A 25,308-nucleotide genomic window follows, 5' to 3' on the forward strand; every position below is an offset into this window, starting at 1 on the left:
GGAGGCCAGGTGGCCACAGCGGGCCCCACCCTGGTTCAGCTTCCTGCCTCATTCCGGGCCTCCGGACCCACTTGCAGGCTCCGTCTGCAGAAGCCCTTCCTGGCCTGTCTCCGGGGCCTGTGTTCTCCCCGCGAGGAACTGTACAGGGACGTCGGGGTGTCGTGGCCTCAGGCTCCCCACTCCGTGGGCACAAGACCGGCCACCCACCCTCCCAAGAAAGGGAGCGGAGACGTCAGAGAGAAAGGGCTTTATCAGCAGCCTCAGCCTGCCGGAGGGGGGGCCTCAGCTCCGCACGCGGACTCGCCAGGAGTAGGTGCTGAGCACGCGCTGCCGCCGGCGCACCACGCAGGTGTAGGTGCCCTCGTTGACGGCGTTGGCAATGATGCTCAGGTGCGCCTCGCCCAGCGCCAGGTAGCCGGGGTAGGAGAACTCCAGGGGCTCCTGGTCCTTGTACCAGCTGCGGGGAGGCGGAGCGCTGGGCAGGGTCCCGTCCCCGGCCCCGCCGCCCACCCTTGGGCGCCCCGGGGGGGGGGTCACTCACTACACTTTGCCTTTCTTATGGAGGATCTTCTGGCCACAGCGGAAGGTCACGTTCCTGCCCTCTGGCACCAGCCGGGTTTTGGTCCTGGGGGGCGGGGCGGTGGCGGCCACCGTGGGGAAGGGGAACTCTGCTTGGGCAGGGGGAGAGGCCGCCTCAGCGCCTGACCCACGGCGCAGACCGGGTCGGGACGGGCACCCGACCACCCTCACCGTAGCAGAAGTCACAACTGCTGGGGCACAGCCTCTTCATGAGCCGCTGGCGGGCGTCGCAGAAGCCCCTCCGCGCCCAGGACGCACACACGAACAGCCGGTCTAGGCAGCCTGCAGGACGGCGGCCGAGTCAGGGCCTGCCCAGCCCCCAGCCCGCCCGCCCGCCCCCTGGCCCGGGGCACTGACCGTAGAGCCGGTGCAGCCCCCACAGCTCGTCCTGTGACAGAGCCTTCCAGCCGCGCAGCGTGGCGTTGAGGTGCATGAGCGCCCGGCCGTGCTGAGAGTGCATCAGGCCCAGCGCGTGGCCGATCTCGTGGGCCGCCACGTGCACCAGGTCGGTGAGCCACACGCCTGCAGGCCCTGCCAGTCAGCGCCTCGGACCCCGGCCCAGCCCTCCTCCCTCCGCCCACCAGCCTTACTCCCCGCGGCCCGCACATCTGCGGCAGGGCAGGGAGCCTCCCTCGGCGCAGCCATGGGAAGATAAGAATGTTCCAGGCCAGCGAGGCGGTGAGCTGGCCCCCAGGAATGCAGCTCCAGCTCCGGCGGTGTGGGGGTGGGGGGGCTTCAGGCTCCGGGAACCCAGGCCTCCAGGCCTCCTCACAGCCTTCCCCTCCCTGCATGCTTGAGCCCCATTGCAGCCACGACCCCCAAGACCACCCGCCCCAATGCCCATCGTGGTGTGAGGGCCCCCCATAGGAGGCCAGGCCGGCCGTCACCTTTCTTCCAGCTGTAGCGCGTGGGGCCCAGGACCCAGTACTCGCTGTCGTCAAAGTGGATTCCGCCGTGCGGGGGGAAGAAGGCGTGGGCCAGCTCGCCCGTGGGGCCGTCGAAGCAGTGATGCAGCGGGGAGACCAGGCAGTCCGTGTGGTTGACCGGGTAGAAGCCTGGGGGAGCATGGGGCTGAGAGGGGGCCTCGCGGCTGGGCGGGGGCAGGGGCACGGTGCCCACCTATGCGTAGGTCGCTGGGCTGCTCGGGGGCCACCTCGCGGAAGCTGAAGGGGGACACGTCACTCCACATGCGGAAGGCGGCGGCCAGGCCCCGCCGGGTCTCGCTGGGGCTCAGCAGGTTCCTTGGGAAGGAGAGGATCCTGGAGGGGAGGGAGAGGAGTCCAGGTCAGGGGTTGTGGCTAGGCTGCATCGCACCCCATCCCCCCAGGGCCAGGGTCGCACCTGTACGTGAGGTTAAAGTGGTCCCAACGCAGCCTGGCGGGGGTCAGGGTGTAGCGGCGTCTGCGAGGTGCCTGGGGGTGCAGTGGACCAAGGCTCGCGGGGGCTGGGACACCCGCGGGGTGGGGCGCAGCATCTCCCTTCAAGGGAAGCAAGTGCCCGGTGGGGAGGCAGCAGGGGCTGGCCCCAAGCCCGAAGATGCCAGGAAAAGGGACTGGAAGGAAATAGGGTGGGGGCCGCACGCTCCCGGCAGCGCTGACATTTTCTGGTGTTATACCCGGCGCGGGGTTACTTTAACCAGGAAAAAAAGGTTACTAAAAACAGGCCAGGTCAGAGTGGGCGGGGTTGGAGGCAGATGCTGCCTACTCCCCCCGCCCCACCGGCGGACACACGACCTCGCCAACACCTGGGCCGCGGAGCCGGGCTGGACCCGCCCATTTCCCGAGCCCACTCTCACCTGCGCTGCGCTCGCCGCGGGCCAGGCCGCCGGGACCCCCGGCCGGGTCAGCAGCACGAGCGCGGGGAGGAGGCACAGCGCGCCCAGCACGGCTCCGAGCCGGCGGGGCCGGTCGCCGGTCCCCGACGCCTCCGAGGGGACGCAGGCCCCGCGGCCCATGGCGCCTGCGGACTCGCTGTCGGGGCTCGGGGCAGCGGGGAGGCGCTATGGAGGCTCGGGTTACAGCTCTGGGGGGAGGGGGACACGCCCGGCCCTGAAGGGAACCAGCTGGCTGCCCGCTGTTGGGAGCACCCGCCCCCTCCAGCCGCGGGCGCGCGCGGGGACCTGGGCCTGTGGGTCGGTGGCAGTGGCCTGGGCAGGGCCTGCTGGGCGGGGTCACTTGTGTGTGGGGGGGTGATGAAGGCCCCCGGACGCCAGGGAACGGACAGATGCCAAGGGCACAGGCTTATGAAGGGGTAATCAGCTGGGGTCCCCAAACTCGCTGGGGGCTGAATGACTTGGGGCTGAATGACTTGGCGGCTTTTCCCCCAAATGGAACCCCCTCAACCACCGGACATAGGAGGAGACCAGGGAGTGGCACCTCCATCCTAGCCAGCTCAGGACACGTTCCCTGGCAGGCACTGGCCTGACAGGGACCCTGCGAGAGGGAAGGGACGCGGCGGGAGGGGACGTGGCAAGTGAGTACCCGGCTGAGGAAGAGGGAGGTGAGGGGCTGACGCCAGCAGAGGCAAGGCTTGAGGCGCCAGGAGGGAGGCGGGCCTGCAAGTGCCAGCGGAGGGACCCCGTGGGGGGCGAGTGAGGAAGGGCTCTAAGTGCGGGGGCGACAGCCATCAGAGCCAGGAATCCCCACTCGGCTATCCCTGCGGAGGGGGTGCCGAAGTCTGAACCGTCCTGGTGGGGGCTGGGGGAACTGGTGTCCTGAGGTGGCTGACTCGACGGGACGGCCCTCAGGCTCCACGGGGCAGAGGAGCCAAGCCAGGTGGGATGTTGGCAAGGGTGCCTCTGGGCTGGGAGCACTGAGAGGCCCACCACGGCAGAGCGGACTCGGGGCAGGGAAGACGGGGTGGGGGCTGGGGGATTGAACCGAGAGAGAGGCGCCAGGCCAGACGAGGCCGGGGATGCTGGCCCTCCCCGCTCTCCATCCAGGCCTTGAGCCCAGAGTGACAGTGGTGCGCCAGGCCAGCAGGGTCAGCGCCAAGTGTCTGGCAGACAGCCGGGAGGCTCCGGGGGAGCATTTCGGGTGGTTCTTGGAAAGCGCCCGGCCACTGGACCAAGACGAGAACTGCGCCCCACTTCGTGGCCAAACATTTGTGCCAATAAACCGATCCTCTCCGCCCTGTGCCCTGCCCTCTTCCCAGGTCCCTGCTCTGCCTTCCCGTGCTCAGCAGTCCGGAGACCCTGAAGGGGGCGCCTGGCCTGAAACAGCTGCTTGGCCTCACTCTTCACTTAGCCAGGACCTCACAGCCTGCCACGAGACCAGGTCCTGCTTTGGCCAAAGCCTGTCTCTACAGCCGCCTCCAAGAGCAGGGAGGAGGCGCTGCTAGACTTTCGGCCCACCCAGACCTTCAGGAAGACAGACACGCGAGCCTGGACCCCATTCTTTCTGGCTCTGAGACCGGGGTCCGGGCAGGAGTCTGGATCTGTGAACCCTGGGAAGAAGAGCAGGACCTTCAGCCAAAGCGCAGAGCCCAGAGCTGGGCAAACCGAGTTAAGGGGTGGGTCAGGACAGCCCCGGGTAGGGGACCCGCGCGGCCCCACCCCAGGCAGGCAACCAGACGCAAAGTCAGTGGATCTTTTTATAAAACACTGGATAGGGGTGTGCAAAGGCGGCCGCAGGGCGTGGCCCCGGGACGAGGCGGACCCGGCGGGGGCGGGGGCTACACGAAGATCTGGATGCGGTCGCGGATGGGCTGGCGGCAAATGGGGCAGGCGCTAAGCGCAGCGCCACAGGGCGCGCACGCGCCGTGGCCGCACTGGAACACGAGGCGGATGTGGCTGTCGATACAGATGGGGCAGGTGATGCGCTCCTCCATCTGCCGGTAGCGGCTCTGCAGCTCCTCCACCAGCTGCCTCGGCGGGCCGGGTGCGGGGGCCGCGCTGACCACCTCCGTGCCATCTGCGGGAAGGGGTGACGGGCCGTGGCCGCAGCGTAGAGCCGCGAGTAGGGGTGAGAGACACTAGTAGGGGGCGGAGCCGTGAGCAGCGGGCGGGGCGGGCGCCTGGGGGCGGGGCGGGCCGGGACTGGAGCGGAGCCCCACCTGGACGCAGCTTCTTGATGATGACCACCTGGCACCTGATGCACTTCTTCATCCTCCGCGAGCACTCTGCGGGGGAGCGCAGTTGAGCGGGGCTGCCCCGCCCGCACCCAGGCCCCGCCTGCCAGACTCTGGCACTCACCCTCGCACACCGTGCGGTGCTGGCACGGCGAGAACAGCACCAGCAGTGCCAGCTCCGAGCACACCAAGCACTCGGCGGCCTCGGGGCCCGACGGCGCCGGCACGTGCAGGTTGGTCACGGTGTTGGGGGCGCTGATCACCAGCCTTGGGCCCTGGGCCGCAATCCCGCCGCCGCCTGCCTGCCGCTCACTGAGGTAGGAGGAGGAGCTTGAAAGGGCCCTGGGCCGCCGGCCTGGCCCCGCCCCGCCCCGCCCCGCCCGCCGGGCTCACCGGAAGCGCTGGGCACATCCCTGCAGGGCTTTGAGCACCCGACCCTCGGTGGCCAAGTCCAGCGGGCTCCGGCCGCGGTGGTTAGCGTAGCTCAAGTCAGCGCCTTCCAGCGCCAGGAAGCAGGCGACCGCCGCACCTGCCGTCAGCTCCACGTTGCCAGGAAGGCCTGAGGCCTGCAGCTGGGTGGTAGGACAGACGCTGGTGAGGGTGGGCACGGCAGAAACGCTGGCCTGAAAGGAGCCCCGGTTGGCACTGGGCTGCACAGGCCCGGGCACCCCTCCCTGTCCAGGCCGCTGACCATAGACAGGGAGATAAAAGGCCCTGGCCAGGCAGCTCCGGGGGTAGGGACTGAGTCCTGACACTCTCTCTGCACATACCGCGGCCCAACCCCATTGGGCCCTACCCCCTTCCCCAGGCCAGACAGGACCACACACCCAGGAACACTGGCCACACCGTGGTGACCAAGATATGAGAAGATGCCTCCAGCAAACCACCGTGGCCCAGGCTGCACCACCCTGAGAGGGCCTGGCTCCCTGGACCATCCCTGAAGGTGCAGGTGGACAGAAGTCAGACCCTACCCAAGCCTGCAGCCAGACGCCATAGCCCTCTCCAGCACCCAGAGTCCCACTTCCTCACCCTGGACAGCAGCTGCAAGGGCCCTGGGTCCCCCCCGGCCCCATCAGCCACCAGGGGCAGCAGCTGATGACGCTGCAGTGCCACGTGCAGCGCCGTATCCCCCTCCTCATCTTCGGCATTGACGCTGCAGCCCGCGTCCACCAGCAGCGGCACCAGCCCTACATGGGCCTGCTGCACGGCCAGGTGCAGTGGAGACTGGAGCTTCCGGTTGCGAACATTCACATCACAGCGGCCCTGGGGAGGGCGGTGGGCACAGGCTCAGCCCCGGGACCCCAGTGGGCCCTGACTCCCCAGTCCCTGGGCCGGCCCAGGACCCCGTGCCTGCACCTCTCTGATGAGAACCTGGGCCACTTCCCAGTGGTTGTTGAGGGCGGCCAGGTGCAGTGCCGTGAATCCGTCCTCTTTCTGGGCATCCACCAGCTGCCGGGCCCGTGCCAGGATCCTCTTGACAGCTCTGCGGGAGCAGCGATGCGTCAGGGGCAACCCTGGACTGGCCTGGCAGCACGGCAGGAGCCCGTGCCCACCCTACACTCACAGCGTGTGGCCTTTGAGGGATGCGTGGTGCAAGAGGGTGAAGCCTTGGCTGTTAGTGGCAGTGATGTCAATGCCTGGCACCTCAGTGAGGACCTCCACGATGCCACTGGCGGCACTGCCCGCCGAGATGGCGCAGTGCAGGGGCGTGTTGGCGTGAGCATCCTGTCGGTGGACCAGCAGTCACTTGGCAGGAAGGTCACTGTCTCCTTGACCCCAGGGACAGGGCCAGGGGACCCAGCACTCACAGGCAGGTTGACGTCACAGCCACGCTCACACAGGACCCTCACCACCTCCAGGAAGCCCCTCTGCACGGCCACGTGCAGTGCTGAGCTCCGGGTGCCATTAAGGGCGTTAGCCCCGCAACCTGAGCTCAGGAGCACCAGAGTGGCCTCTGGCTGGTTCCTGGAGAAAGAGGAAGCGGGAGACGAGCTGTGTCCACCCTCTAGACCTGCAGGCCCAGCCTACTGTGCTCTGCCCCGGGCCTCACCCCAGGGCTGCATAGTGCAATGCCGTGTTGCCTTCATCATCTGCCAGGTCCACGCCTGCCCGCGCCTGCAGCAGCAGTCGAACCAGCTCTACCTGGCCGAGGTAGGCCGCCACCTGCAGGGCAGTCCTGCCCTGGTTCTTGGTGTCCACCTGCCGGGAGAGGCAGCAGCAGGTTAGCCCCTGGGCCCCCACCCCTCCCAGGGGCTGGCCGGGCCTGAGAAGAAGCGGGGCCTCAGGAGCTCGCCTGCTCTGGGTGCCTCCGCAGCAGGTCCAGAGCCCGGGCCACGTTGCCCAGGGCCACCTCCACCACCAGCCTCCCTGGGTGCTCCAGGTCACTCTTCTGGGCTCGAAGTTTGTCCAGAACGAGGCTCAGGGAGCCTGGGGAGGCGGGGCTGAGGTTAAGTGGTGGCGGGGCAGCCCCGCCTCCCACCGGCCACGCAGCCAGCCACCCTCACTTTTGTTCTCCCTGGCGCGCTCGGCCACATCTAGGTTGGCATCCTCCTCCGGCCGGTAGGCCACCAGACAGCAGGGGCTGAAGGTCCACAGCTGACCGCCGACTGCCACACGCAGGTTTCCGTCTCCGAAAACCTTCACCACCTTCCCGATGCGGCCCAGAGCCTGAGGGGGGTAAGAGGGCAGGGTCACGGGCAGGTCTAGGGTGAGAGAGGGAGGCAAACGTGGGGGTGGGGGACTCACTGGGGCCATATCATCTGTCCACTCGCCATGCCCGGCCTGCAGCCGCTTCACTGTGTCAAGGTCGTCAATGACCCGCACCACGTCGCCCACCCAGAAGGAGTTGTGCTGAGTGAGAGAAAGGCACGTGAGGGGCTCTGGCAGGTAAGGGTGCCCCCATCCAGCTCCACAGGACAGGCCCGAACAGGACCCCACCCCTGCCAAAAAGCATGATCAGAGGAGTGGGCTGGACAAGGCAATGGGGACCTGGGCAGCATCCGCCCGACAGAAGCCAGGGTGCCCTTTCCCTGCACACTGATGGGGGAGGGGCATGGCCAGGCCCAGACTAGCCTGGTTCGGGAAGGGCAGTGCCCAGGATTGAGCCTGTTCCTCCTCCCACCAAGCCTTTCCAAGCAACTTCCTCCACAGCTTGCCCTCACCTGCACAGAACTCACTGTACAAACCCTGTCCTGTGACCCTACCATACCCCTTTCCTGAAGGCCTGCAGGTGTCCCAGTTCCAGAGCTGAGCCGGGCACACCCCCTCGAGGGGCCTGTCCTCTGCCCCAGGGCCCATCAGTGGATGCTCTGCCGCCTGCCTGCCTCCCCTCTCCTCCATTGCCCGTCCGAGAAACTGTCTCCCAACACCCACCCCATCCCCACTGCCCTGAGCCCAGTGTCCACCCCCGTCCTAAGCGGCCCTCCCATCTTTCTTCCTGCACCCACAGGAAGTATTCTAGAAAATCAGCCCAACCACACCACCTCCTGCCTTTGAGGCCGCAGTGGCTTCCTCTGCTTGCCCCAGCTTCCAACAGCTTCCCGTGTCACGCCTTGCATGTTCTGACACCTGGATCCCCTCCCCATAGAACTAATCGTCTCTGGACCCCATTAGGCCCTCCCTTCTTCCTTCAAGGCTGGGCAGGGGGCACAGAAGTGGGCGGAGGGACTCAGCCCAGCCCCCATGCACCTTGGTGAGAGCCCCAGGGTGGAAGGTCCAGCGGGTCTTGTGGTGGAACTGCACACGCACGTCCCCGCGGTCCGTGATGCGGTGCACGGTGCCCGTCTGTCCGATAAACTGTGGCGGGTCGTGGAGGCTGTGGCTGGTGGAGCAGGAGGGCTGGGGGTCCAGAGAAGGCGGGGAGGGAGGGCACAGGGGGCTCAGCGGGTGAGGGGGCTCACCTCTGCCATCCTGGGGTTCCAGCCACCATGGCCTTCCTGCATGTCCCTCAGGATGTCTGTGTCCAGCAGACACTTAACCTTGTCCCCAGGCTGGAAGGGCTGGCCATCAGCACTCACCCGGCGCTGCAGCTCTGCGGGCTTGCCTGGGGGGCAAGGCGGTGGGCCCAGCTCAGGGGCTACCCCTCCATGCCCCTGTCTACCCAGTGCTGCCCCTGAGGCTCAGCCACGCAGAGGGCAGCTGGGGGTTGTTGGTGGGGCCCACCCGTACCGAGCCTCGGGAGATGCTCCCTGTAGTAGAAGCCGCCGGCCGCCTCACCCACACACTTGAGGTCCACCTTGCCCTTGTGGCCCACGCGGTACACATTGGTGGTGCCGTCGGCCCACGTCACGCTGGCCACGCTCCGGCCCGTCTCAACATCCCAGCCACGGATGTCCACCACTCGTCCTGACTTCCCTTCCCCTCCTGGGAGACAGGGCCCCGCCAGCAGGCTCAGCCCATGCTCAAGGGTGAGCCACCCCGGCGGCAGCCATGCCCCACCCCCAACCCGGGCCTCCCACTCACCGTCCTGGGAACCCCATTCCCAGTCGGGGCCCCGAACCACCTTCGCCCCCTGGAAGATGCCCCTTAATGGGATCCTTGGGAGGCCCTGGCGGGGACTCAGTGTGACCCTGCAAAAGAGAGTGAGTCCCGGGCCATGAGGGTGGTGCGATGGTGCAGGCCCTCCATGCTCCTCTACTCTTGCTCCCGCTCCCGGGGGCTGCAGCCGGGGCCCCAGCTCCCAGCTCTCCCTTGGGACAGCTGGCACAGCAGGTCAATGCCCCTCACCCTCTGGGCCCAGACTGACTCTGCTGACTGCATCCCTCCCAGGGACCTTCTATGACACCAGGCTGGAGCGGGACCCCAGGCCCCCGTCACAGCACGGCCTCTGGTGCGGTCACACCACATCTGTTGCCTCCTGGTGAGCTGAGGGCCCTGTGGGAGCTGTCTCTGGAGCTCGGTGCAGGGCCCAGCACGTGGGGTGGGAGGAAGAATGCAGACTTGGTCAGAGGCACCCAGACAGCTGAGACCAGCTCCCACCCCGGCCAGTGGGCAGCTGGGATGTGGAGCACACAGGGAGTGTCAAGGAGGCGAGGGCAGGTGTGTGCCTCTGGGTGCCCATCCTGGCCCAGCAGATTCTTCCCCAGTCTGACCCCCCTCCACCGACCACAGCAAAGGAACCTCTCAGCCAGGCCAAAAGCACCCCCACAGCGGGTGCTGGCTGCACACCCCGCACAGGCGGCCCTCAGAGTCCTGGCCATGGCAGCACTGGGGAGCCACTGCAGAGCCTAGCTCTACAAGCGGGCCAGACAGACAACCCATCCACAGCACCAACCCCCGCATGTCTGCTCCGTGGACAAGGCGGCCTCTGCTGCAGGGGGTGGGGGCTGGCGTCAGCACCCAGGCCACTGGCGTGACTGTGCCCCTGGCCACTCTTTGAGGAAATGGCTCAGGAAGGACTCAACCTGTACCCTGGGGAGTGGTCTGGCCGGTGTGGCCGGGACGTGAGCCCGCAGGCAGGCCCCGCCCACTCGTGGAGACCGGGGGACTCACGGGCGCGAGTGGGCCGTCTCGTAGCGCTCGAAGGCGTGGGCCAGGTCGTGCTTGTTGTGCATGTAGCACTGCGTGCACAGGTCGTAGTCGAAGCAGACGCGGCACTTCCAGCGCATGCCCCGCAGCCCGTGCTTCTTGCAGCAGTCGCAGATGATGTTGGGGTGGCGGACGCCTGGGGGTGGGCAGGATCAGGGGGTGCCAACGCGGCCCCGCCCCCGCCCGGGCCCCGCCCCTCGGCCCGCACACCGCACCGATCTGGGCGTTGTCATAGAGCAGCAGGTCGTGAGCGCCCTGGTAGCCTGCGCGGTAGTTGGTGCGGGTCCCGTGGTCCCACTGCACGACCACCGTGCGATCCGGGGTGGAGGGGCTTCCGTGGCGGCCGAGTTCCACCACCGTGCCCACACCGCCCTCGCCGCCGTCCTGCTGGCCCCACTTCCAGTCCACGCCACGCACCACACGCATGCCCACCTGCACGCCGGCCTGGGGGTCTGGTTCCATGGCGGCCGGGACCTGCAGGCAGAGGGCACCCTCAGGCCACATCAAGAAGGCAGCACAGGTTTGCACCGGTTCCAGGAGGGCTGCCAGGGAGAGCCAAATGGGACAGGATGAGGGGGAGAGAGAGGTGGGGAGGAGAGCACATTGTGCTAGAGACAGGAGGGGGCCCACGTGGCCATGGCCAGCAGCGAGGGAGACCAGCTGCAAAGACAGAGGCAGTCCATCCTGGAGGAAGGGTGGGACACCTCTTTGGAAAGGCCCCTCCCACGGCTAGGAGCCCCTGCCCTGTGGTGAGCTGGAACAGAGGTGTTGGGTGATCCTGGTGAGAGGACACTGGGCCCCCAGGGAGCCAGGGGATAAGCCCTGGTGGGAAGGTTGGGCTAGGCAGAGGCTGGGCTGGTGCTAGCAGATCTGGGTCTGGGTGGTTGGCGTGCAGTAAGCCACCAATATATAGCTGCATAGAAATGAGTGGATTTGGATTGCAGAGAGCAATGCGAAAGGTAAGACAATAAAACTTTCCAGAAAAAGCGCTTTCTTTCTGCAGACAATTGATAAACTGGGCTGCACTGAAGTTAAGACTGGAAAGGCAGCAATGCCTGGGAGGATGCCCCACAAAGGCCCTGTGCCCAGAGTTTGTAGAGGGCGCCGCAGATCCCACACATAAGGCTGACAGCCCAGCAGAGAACAGACAAAGGCTGGAACAGGTGCCGCCAACCGATAACACACGGGGCCTGGCGCTGCCCACGGCTGCAGGCCAGTGGCCAACGCTGCGTGGTCACTCTGGGCCCCACTGCTGGGCCCGCCCTGGAGAACTGTGGCTTAGCGGCTCCAGGTGTGCACTGTGCACAGCAGTGCCTACCCGGCTTTGCTCAGAGGTGTTCTGGGTTGTGACAAGTGATTTACCTCCAAGGGAATCCAAACCACAGTCCCACATGTGGTGAAGCTCACACAGGATGTTGAAGGAAAGCAGTCACACGCCCACTATCTACTCCATTTACAGAAAAGCTCACACAGCCCAGGGCTCCAGAGTCGGGAGACGGCAGCAGAGGCAGCCATGGCGGGCTTCGACGGGAAACGTGCCATTTCCTGATCTGGGTACTGGTGACACACAGGTTCCCTTTGCAAACTTGGATCACTTACAACCTGTATCTCTCTGTATCATGTGGTTCCTCAGTGAAGGTTTTTAACAACGTGAAGGGATCAGAAACAGCTAAGAGGGAAAATCCACAGAAACTGAAGAGGGAGAAGGCTCCCTGGCTCTGGGGCACGAGGGCAGTCCTGCTCCAGCTTTGGAGACTGAGCCTGCACAGGGACGCAGGCTCTGCGGGTGCATCTGGACCCTGGCGCTGGGGAAGCAACCTGCCTACAGCATGGCTGGGGGTGAACCCGCAGTCTGGCTACAGAGCTGTGGGTGAGCGGGAGACCCTGAGGCTGGCCGGGGTACAGCCAGACCCTGTTAGTGCCCAGTGGCCCTGTGAGGCCCAGGGCTTGGCCAGCAACAAGGGAGTAAAACCACATGTCACTCGTGCACCTGGGCCCTGCCCCACCCCAACCCCGACACGCAGCCCAGGCCAGGCCAGCTCAGAACATACACAGGTCCAGCAGAGACTGCAGGTGAGCAGCAGCAGGGCTTTGCCCCCAACTCACCCACCAAACAGCGGCAAGAGCCTGAGCCCACAGGTCATCTGACGTCCACCCTCTGCCCACCCCCACCAAGAGGCCCAAGCCCAGCACAGGATGGGCGGAGGTGGGGCAGTGCCCACAGGGCTCAGCTCTTGGTCCGGGCCCAGCCTGAGCGTCCACATGAGCCTTCACAACCTCAGCGCTGCGAACCACTCGTGCAAATCCCTTCCCTCCCGGGCAGGCGCCTGTGACTACTCCGTCCTCGCCTGCCCAGGACCTCCAGGGGTTCCAGACAGGCATGGACGTTCAGGAAGGACGAGCCTTCCCAACTGGATGGCGGGTCTCCTCGGAGACACTGCTCAGTGCTCGTTCGCCTGCACGGCCTCCCTCCACTGCCACCTCTCAGCTGCCCTCCTGGTCTCTGGACCCTGGGAAGATCGGGCACCAAGGCCTGAGGACACAGCAGCTCCAGCACCAAGGGCCTCTTTGTCCTTCCTGCCACAGCAAGAATGGCCATGGCAGAAGGCCACACAAGGCCTGTGGCTCTTCAGTGCCAGCGAGCCCCAGACAAGAGAGGGTCCTGAGGGCTGCCACCCTGGCAGTCAGGTGTGGTGGACCGTCCACACATGGCCTCGGCCTCCTGTCTGGAGCCTCTCTGTCAGAAGCTGTCACAAAAGCCTGACTCAGGCAGAGCAGCGTGGTGAGCCAGTGGCCTGGTGACCGAGGGGCAGCACCGCCCTGAAGGCACAGGTCCCATCCCCCACCCTGCCAAGCTGCTGACCTCAGCCAGACCCGCAGGCCCTCTGCCCTGTAGGAGCCCACCTGGAACCAGTGGCGGCGGGTGGGTAGAACTGAGCTGCCCTCACCATTCCTTCCCACGTGTCCCCGCTGACCTAGTCCAGGCAACCAGAAACCCGAACAAGTGTGGGCAGACAAGCCCAATGAGACAGCCCTCGTAGCAGGGGGCACCCTATCTGCAGGGAGCAGAAACCGGCCCTGCACCGACATAAAGGGGCAGGAAAGGACCCTAGTCCCATGAACCAACCCTGCAGTCAACCTGCGGCCAGGGTGGCAGGTCTTCTGTCTGTGAACCCAGCTTCTCAGCCTGCCTGGCCAGCTGCCACACCTGCCCTCCTGCTAGCCTTCTGATCCACTGGCCACGTGCTGCGGGACCATCTCCAACAAGACACGGGGTGGGGGTGGGGGCGGGACACCGTAAGCAGGAGAGCAAGCATGGCCACTGCCTGGCTCTGCCCTCAGGGGATTGGGCAGAGAACAGACAGTAGGGGAGGATGGTGCCCAGCAGGGTTATGGGAAATCAGGGCCAAATCTCAGCCAGCAAGACTGTGGGGAACAAGGTAAGGTCATCAGGGAAGCCCAGCCTGTCATGAGAAGCGCCTCTGACCAGCACCTGTTGCATTTGCACTGGTATTTTTAGCCTGGCCAGACAGTTCTCCTCCAGCCCTGGCCAGTGACCTGCCACCATCCCTAAGGCTGCCCACCCCGGGAGCCCACTAGTCCAAAGGGGACAGAGCTGGGTGGGACACAGTGTGCCTTGAGCTTCCTCCTGCCCAGACCAGCACCCCTTGAGGACAACAGAGGACTGTCTTGCCCTCACGCCACCCCAGTCTGGGGCCTCCTTCCCCACTGCCACACTCCATCCCTGAGGTCTTGGGCAGCATCTTGCCCAGCATGGTGTCACCCCGGCAACGCCTCCCTGCTGTGTCCTCCTGCGTACACACCACAGAGACATGGTACCTGGCTCCAGGGTGTCAGTGCCTGGGCTCAATACTGGAGGAATCTTGTGAAGAAGGCCAGGTGGCTTTCCAGGCCTTTCTGCCACTTCCTTCACCCACCTCCCTGCCTGGTCTTTCTCACTGTTGTCACTGGGACCCAGCAGATGGCCGGTCATGCTCCGCGTGACCTCAGGTGCCCAGCCCTCCCAGCATCAGGGCTCATTACTGCCCCTCAGAAGGTCCCACCGGGTGTACGAAGAGGGGGTGGTAAGAGGGGGGAACGGACCAGGGACAGGAGAAGGGAGGCAGGAGCAAAACCCTGAGGGCTAGGGAGGAAGGGGACCCCCATTTCAGAGGGAAATTCACCCAGAGAGTTCTTCCTTTTTCTTCCTTTGTCAGAAACACCGTACCCTGACGTCCTTGGCCAGGCCCTGGAAGCCCCCAGAGGCTGATGCTATGAAGATTTAAAATGACCCTGAGGCACTCAGGGTGCAAGCAGCAGGCAGCAAGCATTTAGATGTTTGCTTTAGCAAAATAGGAACCTACCTCAGAGCTCACAGCAACCTCCCGTCAGTGTCCCGGACACTTAGCTGTTATTCTGTGGGGCAGCCATCAAGCTCTCCTGTTGGAAACCAGCAGCCATTGCCGACACAGAACACAGCAAAGCAAACAGGTAACCAGCCAGCGAGTCTGGGGATAAACGGTTTTTACAAGATAATTTTACACTTACAGCATTTACTGTATCAACCAAACAAATAGACATCTAGACTGTTCTGTTGGCTTACTAGTTTTTCTTTTCACAAGAAACGTCCAGCTCTTGGAAGGCAGAACTATTTCTAAAGTACATGTCGGAACAGTATAGAAACAAGGTGATTGCCCTATTTGTGAATATTTTACCAGAAAAACTTCAAAAAGCTGCAAAAATTAAACCATGTTTAGCTAAGAACTTGGCAAATTGCCTTCACTGAAAATAAAGTTACATGGGCCTGACACTGCTTGTGACAAGAGGCGGCCACTCCCTCCCCTGTACCTCCAGCTGAACTCAAAACGCTGTTTAAATTGACACCATGTGTGGCACAATCAACTGGCAAACCTGGCACATCGCAGGGCACAGCAGCTCTGGCTACGACAGGCGGGGACATCCTGGGTGCCTGGGGAATCTGGCCCATTCGGGGCCAGTGAAACCCCAAGACCCAGTTTGGCCCCGCATGAACACACCTGGTGGGAGAAGACCCAAAGGAAGTAAAGGGTGGTCGTCACTGCAATCTTGGCCACCCAGAGGGAAGCCCTCAAGCACCCCGCAGACTGGGTGTCCCGACCCAACCACTGCACAGGGACGATCTCTGCGGGAGCATGACAGTCAGATACTTGTTGCACCTGAAGCAACAGGCTGGAGTGACATGGCGAGAGGAGGGGACCCACCAGGAAGGACCGGGTTCGCCAGGGTTCGCCAGGGCTGCCCTTCTTACGTGGCCTCATGCCCAGTCCAGCTGGTGCCCAACAGGGGCCTGTGTGGCACCTTTGCTTATTTCCTCAATTGATTCTGAGCTCAGAGTGAAAGAGGCAGGATTATTTACCACATCATCCACCCCCCCACACACTCAAGAACAAGCAAAAGCCCTCTGCCATAGCATCAGACAGAATCTAAGTGAAAAGTTCACCTGTCTGGCTAGCCAGTCGCCTACTCGTTCGCCTTGAGACTGGTGGGCTGCGACCCTGATGCCTGAGGCTCGAGCTTCAGCGCAAGCCCTGGGCCATCCGACCTGTGGCGGCACGGAGATACCAAGACGCACTATCAGCGCCCCGCTGTCTACGTTAGCCATTCCCAGGCCTACACGCACGACCCCCAGAGCCGCCCGGGCGGCCTGCCTCCTGCCCTGCAGCGCTCCCTGGGGTCTGGGGACGTCTGGAGTGGGGCCGGGGGACTGGCGGACCCGGCTCTGCTGACGTCAGGGCCCCGCGCTGCGCCCTGGACTGGAGTGATCGGCCCGCGCGGGGGAAGGCGGAGAGGGGCAGAGGGGTCAGGGGCGGGGGTGAGGGGCAGGGGGGCGGGAGAGCCAGGGCTGGACAAGCCGGGTCGGGGACCCACCGCTAACCCGAGCCCTCCTCATTCGCTCAGGTCGGCCCCGCCCCTGTCATTCCGTCCTCCTTTCAACGCAAGCCGCCCCGGGGCCCCGCCGCTGCCAGACCGCGGCCCCGGCCCAAGTGCCCGCGTCGACCCCTCTACTTGCCCGGAAGTTTGCGTCCCGCCTGCTCGGCGCCGCAGCTCTGGGGGCCGGAGGAGCGCCGAGTCTGTCAGCCGGTTGGCTGAGGCCTCGGTAAGTACGGCGGCCGGTCCGCGGACCTCGCCTGCTCAGCGCCTGCCAGCCAGACAGCCCTGCAGCGGCACGCCGCGCTGCGCCCGAGCCCACCAGCCGAGACCGCCCGAAGCCCCTAGCGCTCCGGGCTCTGGGGCCGCCGCGCGGCCTGCCGGGAACTGTAGTCCGCAGCCCGCTGGGTCCGGGGTCAAGGGGCGGGCCCCAACCACAACTCCCAGGAGGCCCCGCGGCGGGGTGACGTATGGGCGTGAGGGCGTGGGCCCCGTCCCTGGCCCCGCCCCGATAGAGAGGGGTGGTCTCCGGCCCAGCTTCCCCGGCAAGGGCTTGTGGCGGCTCTGCGTCACGACGGACAGAAGAGGCGTTCGACAGCGTGCGCACACGTTGTCAGAGGGATGCGGACTGTGGGCTGTGACGTCTCTTGGGCCTCTCAGCCGCGGCCCGGGGGGAGCGGGGACACTGTCGTCCCGAGCCTCCCGGGCTGCCGAAGAGGACGCACGCGCGGGCCTGGAACTCTGGGACCAGGCGGCCACGCCTCTGCCGCGGAGGGGCGGGGCCTATGCCGGAAATGCGTCCCCTTGCCCCGCCCTGTGTTGCGCGGTTGGATTCGGGGACGCGTTCGGTTGCCATGGAGACAGCCAGCCGGGCCTTGGGTGGTGGCGTGTCCTGGATTGGCCGCGCCTCCGGGGCTCAGAGACGTGGCGTCGTCACAGCCGGCTCTTGACTTATTTTGTTTTAGAATGGAAGTAACGCCAGTGCATGCTTTTAATTCACGAAGAACTGAAGACCTAGTGAAAAACAGCGGCCCCGTGCCCGTCTTCCCAGAGGCAAATAGTTCCAACCCTTGAAAACTTTCCTCCGACCGAAACCTCCGAGTTTCAAAACCGAGACTGCTGGTTTTGGATAGATTCATTTTAGACATTTCTGTGGACTTCCCGATAAGGTCAATGAGAACTTGGCTCTCCAAAGAACTCACCGCCAAGGGTGCATTTTCGTGACTCTGTTTTGCTGTTCGCGGTTACTGTACAAAACCATACCCCCATTCCTGTACTACCTCTTCTTTTTTCTCTCAATACTTACCTAGTATTTTCGTTATACCCAGACTTTTCCGCGGATAATTTTCTTTGCCATTTGCCTATCAACATTTTCCAAAGGCTTAAACACACTAGTGATGTTTACTTCCTGGAGCCTCCTCTCCCAGAGCCCCCGATCTCCTGTTCCAAGCTAGGCCGATGGCCTTCTAAACTTATTGTACAGCTCTGCCATCTTGAGCTTTCCTCCGCTGTCATCCTTGTGACTTTCTTTGCCTTTTTCCTGTGTTGGATTCCCTGTTTCCTGGAATCTGTACTGTCTTCCTTTTTGGTTTACTCTTATTTTGCTGAAGTCAGTCCACTAGTAGCTTCCTGGAAAGGGGACATGTCTGAAATGTGTTTGCTCTCATCTCTAATTGACAAGTCTGGTGTGGTATAGAATTCTAGGTTGGAAATTCTTTTCCTTCAAAATTTTTGAAGTCAGCTTTTTGCTTTCAGCTTCCAGGGCTGCTTTTAAAAAGTCCAAAGTCATTCTGATCCCTGCCCATTTGTGTGTGATCCGTTTGCTCTCTGAAAGCTTTTAGGACCTTTTCTTTATGCTTGGTGCCCTCAGTGTCACAGGGATGCAACTTGATGGGGGCCTCTTGCTCATGGTGCTCTGCACACAGTGGTTCCCTCCATCCTGTGGGCTGGTGTCATTAGTTATGGAGCTTTTGGAAGAACACCCCCTCCCATTTCCTGTGTTCTTTCTCGATGAAATTCCTATGACTCAGATTCTGATGGAACTTCTTGGACTAACCCTCAAATTTTCTTTTTCATCTAGAGTTTACCTCATTTTCTGGCATATATTCTTAAATTTACCTTTTAACCCTTTAGCTCATTAGTTAAGCTCCATGATATTGTTACTTATAATAAAAAATATAGGCCAATGGCACATGAAAAAATGCTCAGTATGGCTAATTATCAGAAAAATGCAAATCAAAACTATAATGAGGTATCACCTCACAGCAGTCAGAATGGCCATCATTCAAAAGTCCACAAATGAGAAATGCTAGAGAGGCTGTGGAGAAAAGGGAACCCTCCTACACTGCTGTTGGGAATGCAGTTTGGTGCAGCCACTGTGGAAAACAGTATGGAGATTCCTCAAAAGACTAGGAATAGACTTACCATATGACGTAACAATCCCACGCCTGGGCATATATCCAGAGGGAACCTGAATTCAAAAAGGCATGCACCACAATGTTCATAGCAGCACTATTTACAATAGCCAAGACACGGAAACAGCCTAAATGTCCATCAACAGATGACTCAATAAAGAAGATGTGGTATATTTATACAATGGAATATTACTCAGCCATAAAAAGAATAAATAATAAGAAAAAAATAATGCCACTTGCAGCAATATGGGTGGACCTGGAGACTCATTCTAAGTGAAGTAAGCCAGAAAGAGAAACAAAAATACCATATGATATTACTTATATATGGAATCTTAAAAAAAAAGACAAACGAACTTATTTACAAAACAGAAAGAGACTCATAGAAAGCAATATTACGGTTATGAGGGGAGGTGGGGAAGGGATAAATCGAGAGTTTGAGATTCGTGGATATTAACTAATATATATATAAAATACATAAACAAGCTCATACTGTATAGCACGGGACCTATATTCAATATCTTATAGTAATTTATGGTGAAAAAGAATATGAAAATGAATATAAGTATGTACATGTATGACTGAAGCAGTGTGCTGTGCACCAGAAATTGACACAACGTTGTAAACTGACTATACGTCAATAAATAAATATATATACACATACTAGAAAAGGAAGGAAATGTACACTTGGTCTTTGTCCTCAGTTTCTGCCACAGAGCTCCTAAAACCCTTGAATTTTCTAAGTGAAAAGAGTCATAAAGGTGCATTTTGATATTCATAATAAGCCTTTTTCCATCACCCCTGAGTTTATGTTAACAAGGTGATTTTTGGAAAGCCTGTAAGGATGCCAGGGGAGCCAACCAAGTGATTAGAGGGTTAGGACTCTCAGCCTCCCCCTCTGACATCTGCGGAGGGGAGAGGAATCTCCAGTGGCCGATAATTTAACTAATCACGTCCATGTAATGACACTTCCATGAAAACTCAAAAGGTCAGGGTTGGGAGATTTTCTGGGTCGGTGAACACGCAGAGGTTCAGGGAGAGAGTGGTTCCCAGAGGCTGTATGGAACACACCTGCCCTCTGCACCTCTTCCATCCGGCCATCCCTGAGTTAAATCCTTTTATAACAAACTGGTGGTCTACTAAATAAACTGCTTTCCTATGTTCTCTGAGCTGTTCTAGCAAATTCACCAAACCTGAGGAGGCATTTCATCAAACCAACATACAGTCGACTGGTCAGAAAACAGGTAACAACTGGGATTGCAGTTGGCATCTAAAGGGGGGGGGCTTTCTTGTAGGGCTGAGCCCTTAACCTGTGAGACCTGACGCTATTCCAGGTAGAGCATGTCAGAACGGAGTTCAGCTGGATCTTGTTTTGTACATGAAGAAACAGGTGCATCGAAAGGGTTAGAGAAGTATTAAAGGGAAGGTGGTTACAGTGACGTTCTGGAACCAGGGTGGGACGTAAGTAATCTTGCTGCTATGTTTCCAAGATGTAGTCTGAGTCAATCTACATTTTAAGCAGAAGGTGCAGCTCTGAGACAGGAAATCAAATCAATGATAAAAGTCAGAATGTGCAATCAAGGAGGGTGCCCTCAGGCCAGTGACCCTGGGTGCTGTCGTTCCAGCACCAGCAGGACCCAGATGGATGGGGCCGCACTAGCTCAAGCTCAGAATGACAAGAGAGAAGCTTCAGGATGGGAAAGCACAGCAGAACAACCACTAGGAGAGATGCCACGTGGACAAGGCATGTCTACAATGGCATCTGGTCCAGGCGGCCACAGGAATGTTCACAGGGATTCAGGCTTTAGCAGAATGGGGCAGGCATCAGCCCCGCTCCCCATCAGCTCTGGACACGCCAAACACAGGCCTAACAGATGGTGTTCCTGCTGCTGAAGACAGCGATTCTCAGGAAGGGGCACCCTGTCCCTGCGAACAGGCATATGTTTAACCAGCACAAGCACAGCTTTGACAGATCACTGGCTAATTCTGCAGTGGGGCCAGTGGGGCCAGTGGGACTGCATTTGGCCCACCCCAAGGTGTACTGCCTCCTCCTTATTGGCAACCAGCACATCCAGGACCTCCAGCACCTCGCAGGATGGAGCAGAAAGGCCATCCTCATCTGGAGATCAGCAGTGCTCACATATCCAACCACCTGTGATGCCAGAGTCTCCACGTGTTGATGCAGTAAAACCCAGGACTCTTCCATCTTGGATCTGATAAGGGTTTTTAAAACATGGAATGTCCAAAGCAGAAGTTGGAGAGAGAAAGAACAGAACAGCAACATTCACAATTGTTCAAAAAAGGGCACAGAAGATGCTGAAGGAGGAGCATCTTCCTTTATCTCGGAGAAGGTGGTGATGGTGACAGAGCGTAGAGGCTGCAAGCGGCAGCAGAGTCACCAGCGGCCCTACCTCCGCTTCCTCAACAGGAGCGAAGTGGTCCAGGTGACTCGGGAAGAGAAAGGGCATCAAAAGACACACAGGCTTCTGGGTGATGATGATGATCAAGTGTGCCCAGCAGCCAAGGACACACACCGGGAAGCAGTGATGCCCCTGCAGAAGAGTGCGTGCGGCCAGGGGGTCTGGGTGCTTTCCGCCCAGGAGACAAAGGGAGTGACTGCGGCTCTGAGTCATCGGACCGATGAGGAGGAATTACGGCATCGAATCGGCAAAAGCAGGCAGCTTTTTGGAGAAGAGAGAAAGAAGAGCTGCAGTTACAGGACAAACGGATGGAGCTAGCAGAGCAGGTTCCAGAAGAGATGCGTGAATGGATCCATAAAGAGCAAACTCACGTGTCACTATGGGAAGCAAGAGAAAGAAGAGGTTAAAGAAAAGAGCTCCAAATGAAGCCACATCAGTTTTAGAGCAAACAAGCAAGCTGCAACTCTGCACGCGGTTCTGACTCTGGGGACCGCACGCTCCTTGTCCTCCCCACCTGTAGACCCCTGCAACTAAAGCTGGGCACAGCAGTGCTGCTGAAAACCTGCCCCTGTGCCCCCGCAGCCAAGCTGAGAGTCGCAGGCAGAGTTTGGGGCAGAGAGAAAAGAACAGCTTTGTTGCTTTGCCTGGCAAAGGGAGTCAAAGCAGGCTCGTGCCTTACAGACTGCAAGCCCAGCTTGGGGCTGGGGGTCCTCAGGTTTTACAGAAACCTTTTCTGTTCTGGGTGGAACAGAAAAGGCGATGACAATCAGGGTGTGAGCAGGAGCGACATTCCTTTCATCCAGATAAGAACTTGCTGTGGTTGTGGGGGAATTGAGGAGGGTCTGCCCATTTTCTTGGGGTTTAGTCCATGACCTTCTTTCAAGACCTCTAGGGGAAAAGGGTAAGTTATTCTAAGAAAAGTAGGTACAGGGAGGGGAGTGTGTTAGTCATACGATCAGTTCAGCTAAGAGCACAGGCCTGAACCACTCAGTAGCTATCTGGCTAGTCTCCTACTCTTTCAGAATTAAGACAAAGCCGACTGGCTGGAGGGAGGGGGAGAGCTGGGAGGAGGTTTAACAGGAACAGCCTTGAAAGAGGAAAAGGAGGAAATTCCAGGCTTCCCTGAGACAGATAGACCAATGGTCCAGGCGCACTAGGAGTCCAGATGGGTGCACGGCTGATGACCCACGGGAAATCTTAGTGGGAGCAGTCATGTGCGTGAAGGTCAACCACCATCCAACATGGAGGAACAATGTGGCAAGGGGCTGGGATGTTCAAAAATCCCATGGTTTTAAGGGCTTTCTCATGACAGAGGCACATTGTGACAGTGCAGGTGAAACCACAACTTTAAAAAAAATCTGTAAGTAGGTGTACTTTCCCCAAATGCTACTTTCCCACGTACTTAATAGGAATTCTCTGTATTACTCCCCCAACAAAAGTGCATGAGAAGACCATAAACATGCCATTCTGTTTCAGCTGTAGTGTTCTTAATCTTAAAATTATTCTTGAATACACTATGATGTCAGTAAAGCTCTTTAGTTCCTTTGGTTTTTAAAATATCGAGTTAAACTGTAGCACATGGGACAGTGTCCGGAGAACTGCCGGGTGGTGAGGAAGACCCAGGCGGAAGCTCTCACAGCGTGCCTCGGGGAGTTCGTGTCTGCTTTTTTCTGATTTTTCTCTCAGAGATAATGTTCTTTCACAAGGCGAGCTTTCCCCCCCATTTCAGTTCAATTACAGATTTCTAAAAGCCGTCCTTCTGGTCTCTGATTCTCTTTCCTCCAGGTTCCCCTTCTCTGTCCGCTTGGGATCTGGGGAGCCTTCGTCCTCTGCTCAACGTCCACGGGGGGGCACTGTGTCGGAGGAGCTCCAGCTCCACCGAGTGTCGGAAAACCTCCAGATAAAAGTAGCTGGAAAGGACAGCGGATGGTCCCTCCCCTTAGTAGAGGTGGCCTGGGGCTGGGTGCCGAGTCTCCAGGCCTCCGACCCCGTCGGACCCTCGTTGGCGGCGGCGGCGGCGGCGGCTCCCTCGCCGGGGCTCCCATCCCGGAGCCGCAGGGCCGCCCAGCCCCGGGCCCCCCGTGCGCCCGCGGGAGGCCAGCGACGTCCCCCTGGGGCGGGGGTCCCAAGAATCAACACGGATGGACGGTGAGGGGACGGCGTGTCCGCGCCCAGAAACCGGGGGCAGCCCTGCCTGCTCTCCGGGTCCCTTGCCTGGCGCCTCCGGGGCCGCTCGGCCTCAGCCCCGGCGCGCAGCTGCCCGCTCCCTCCGGACGCAGGCCCGGGTCGGGGGCTGGGGGCTGGGGGCTGTGTCCCGCCCCGCGGACGCAGCCCGCCCTCCAACCTCCTTTCCCCCGGCGGTTCCCTCACGTGAACTCACCAGTGTCCCGTCACTCTGCCGTGGTCACTACGCGCCGGGCACGGTCCCCAGCGCCGCCCGCGCTCCCCGCACGTGCTGCCCAGCCAGCCCAGGGAACCCCGCGCTTCCCCAGTCACAAGCGCGAGGCCCAGGCCGGCCGGGTCCAGAGCCCGACCACGGCCGCATGGCCCCGACGGAGGGGTATGGTCAGCCTTCCAGCCAGACCTCTGTTCTGGCCTGAGCGCACCCGCCCTTCCTGGAAACGTGTGTCTCCGGGACCTGAGCTTGCTAGGCGTTTGTGGCGCAGGTGAGCTCGGTCCCGCACAGCAGTCCCTGGTGTGGGCTCGGGTCTGGCCCCGGGGCCCCTCCAGCTGGGCCAGCAAGCTCCCTCCTTCGCCTCTGCCCCGCCCGTCGTCCACCACCCCTAAGGTCCTTTTCTGAAAACTCGCGGAAGGACTTGACCTCTGTGGGCTGTTCTGTTCTCTTGGCTCTTGTGGGATCCACCTTTCCGAGTCTGCTCCTGGGTCTTAAGGCCTTGGAGAAGGAGAGGAAGCAGACACATTTTTAGGTGTAGGGTCCCAGCCTGGGGGGGCTGGGGGAGGTCACCCTGGGACACAGCTGAGAGCACAGGGCCCCGGAAGCCCTCATCCCAGGCAGGGGCGTGTGCCCTGGGTGGGGAGACCCCGGTCATAAAACAACACGTGGAACAAACACCTCAAATAGTAAAGTTATATGTAATATAACACCTGTTACTTTCAACATAAAAATATGAAAAACAGCAGTTTTTTTGAAACAATATATACTTCTGTGGTATTTACTTTTCTGTTACATAAATGCTATTTTTAAAGAAAATATCAATGACTAATCAGCACGGCATTAGCAGTAACAGTTAATTAACAGGACCAATTAACCACGTGTGCCAAACACACAACAGTGTTTTCACGGCGTCCCTTTTTCTGTGATACAGTGCTTTAGCTTGTCTCTTATTTTAACTCTTTATATCAAAATGTTGTGGACCATAATAGTGTGTATTTTCAATACACATAAATGTAAGGCTTTTATAACAGAACATAAATACAATAGGGTTAATTACATAGATGTCTGTATTTATCAAAAATCACCATATGTTTCTCTCTGTCCTACGAGACAATAGTGTGTTTCTGCTTTTTCTGTGTCCTTTTCCAGTAATTTGCCAACTTTTCTGAACAGCCTGTGGCCTCCTGGACATCTTTCCCTCCTTCCCTGTAGTAAAACTGCATACGTGAACACAAACAGGTAAACTGCCTTGTCACTACTTCTGCTCAACACTGTCCTGGAAATTCTCGCTGAAGGAGAGAGAGAAAGAGAGAGGGAGAGGGAGGGAGAGAGGGAGGGAGGGAGGGAGAGGGAGAGGGAGGGAGGAAGGGAGAGAGAAAGAAAGAGAAGCAAAGAGCAGTCAAATTGGAAGGGCAGACGTAAAACTACCCCCATTCACAGGTGACGGGACCTGATGCACAGGAAACCCTAAATACTTCTCCCACAACCACTATGGCTAATAAGCAAAACAAAACTTCAGGATACAATGTTGATACACAGCAGTTGTATTTCTACACACTAGTGATGCACAATCGGGGAAGTAAACTAAGAAAACAATTCCGTTTACAACAGCACCCAAAAGAATAAAATAACTAGAGACAAATTTAACCAAAAGGGTGAAAGACTTGTACAGCAAAAACGACAAACTGCTGCGGAAAGAAGCTAAAGAGCCCGGGGTAAGTGGAAAGCTGTGCGGCTGTGTTCCTGGATGAAAGACTTCGCACGAGCGAGGTGGCGGTCCTGCCCACGCAGTGTCTCCCCTCAACCACAGGGTAACCGTGGAGGGACGCGGGGAGGACACGGGGGCCAATTTAAGTAGTCCCCAAAGGCCAAAGCTCAGACAGTTTGAGCAACAAAGTAAAAAATGATAACGTAAGACTATACCTCATAGAATAAGTTAAATATCTAGGATTCTACCCTGATATGAATAATTGAATAAATAAATAAACGGGGGTGAAGGCAC

At 59.9% G+C, this 25,308-nt stretch overlaps 2 protein-coding genes, 1 long non-coding RNA gene and 1 pseudogene across 14 annotated transcripts; 2 read left to right on the plus strand and 2 right to left on the minus strand.

Annotated features, from left to right (window-relative positions):
- Window positions 1-232: 232 nt before the first annotated feature.
- On the minus strand, window positions 233-2,675 carry MMP23B (matrix metallopeptidase 23B). The gene is made up of 8 exons (XM_072975627.1): window positions 2,375-2,675; window positions 1,921-2,057; window positions 1,699-1,838; window positions 1,467-1,634; window positions 937-1,101; window positions 751-861; window positions 542-668; window positions 233-457 (listed from the first exon to the last, which is right to left on the minus strand). Exons 1-8 carry the CDS (start codon window positions 2,531-2,533, stop codon window positions 283-285), a joined length of 1,182 nt encoding a protein of 393 aa, XP_072831728.1. The 5' UTR covers window positions 2,534-2,675; the 3' UTR covers window positions 233-282.
- A 1,482-nt stretch (window positions 2,676-4,157) lies between these two features.
- MIB2 (MIB E3 ubiquitin protein ligase 2) lies at window positions 4,158-16,826 on the minus strand. 12 transcript variants are annotated; one of them, XM_072975637.1, is made up of 22 exons: window positions 16,223-16,826; window positions 15,653-15,754; window positions 14,538-14,681; window positions 14,358-14,445; window positions 10,389-10,647; window positions 10,138-10,309; window positions 9,109-9,215; window positions 8,815-9,009; window positions 8,547-8,689; window positions 8,335-8,442; window positions 7,393-7,497; window positions 7,152-7,314; window positions 6,941-7,074; window positions 6,698-6,846; window positions 6,456-6,612; window positions 6,212-6,372; window positions 6,004-6,130; window positions 5,677-5,910; window positions 5,041-5,219; window positions 4,772-4,959; window positions 4,633-4,698; window positions 4,158-4,490 (listed from the first exon to the last, which is right to left on the minus strand). In XM_072975637.1, the coding sequence occupies exons 5-22, from the start codon at window positions 10,633-10,635 to the stop codon at window positions 4,252-4,254; spliced, it is 2,874 nt and encodes a 957-aa protein (XP_072831738.1). In that variant the 5' UTR covers window positions 10,636-10,647; window positions 14,358-14,445; window positions 14,538-14,681; window positions 15,653-15,754; window positions 16,223-16,826; the 3' UTR covers window positions 4,158-4,251. The 12 variants fall into 12 exon arrangements, with proteins under 12 accessions (XP_072831738.1, XP_072831731.1, XP_072831732.1 ...); XM_072975630.1 differs by having other exon boundaries at window positions 10,389-10,715; XM_072975631.1 differs by lacking the exon at window positions 14,358-14,445 and adding an exon at window positions 15,414-15,534 and having other exon boundaries at window positions 10,389-10,715.
- LOC116278413 (arginine/serine-rich protein PNISR-like) lies at window positions 10,810-21,392 on the plus strand (annotated as a pseudogene).
- Window positions 21,393-23,394: 2,002 nt separating this feature from the next.
- Window positions 23,395-25,067, plus strand: LOC140700825 (uncharacterized). The gene is made up of 3 exons (XR_012079554.1): window positions 23,395-23,577; window positions 24,456-24,545; window positions 24,747-25,067. It is a non-coding gene; the product is annotated as an uncharacterized lncRNA (long non-coding RNA).
- The last annotated feature ends 241 nt before the right edge of the window (window positions 25,068-25,308 follow it).

This window comes from Vicugna pacos, chromosome 13 (assembly GCF_048564905.1).
Source record: "Vicugna pacos chromosome 13, VicPac4, whole genome shotgun sequence".
NCBI classification, from domain to species: domain Eukaryota; kingdom Metazoa; phylum Chordata; class Mammalia; order Artiodactyla; family Camelidae; genus Vicugna; species Vicugna pacos.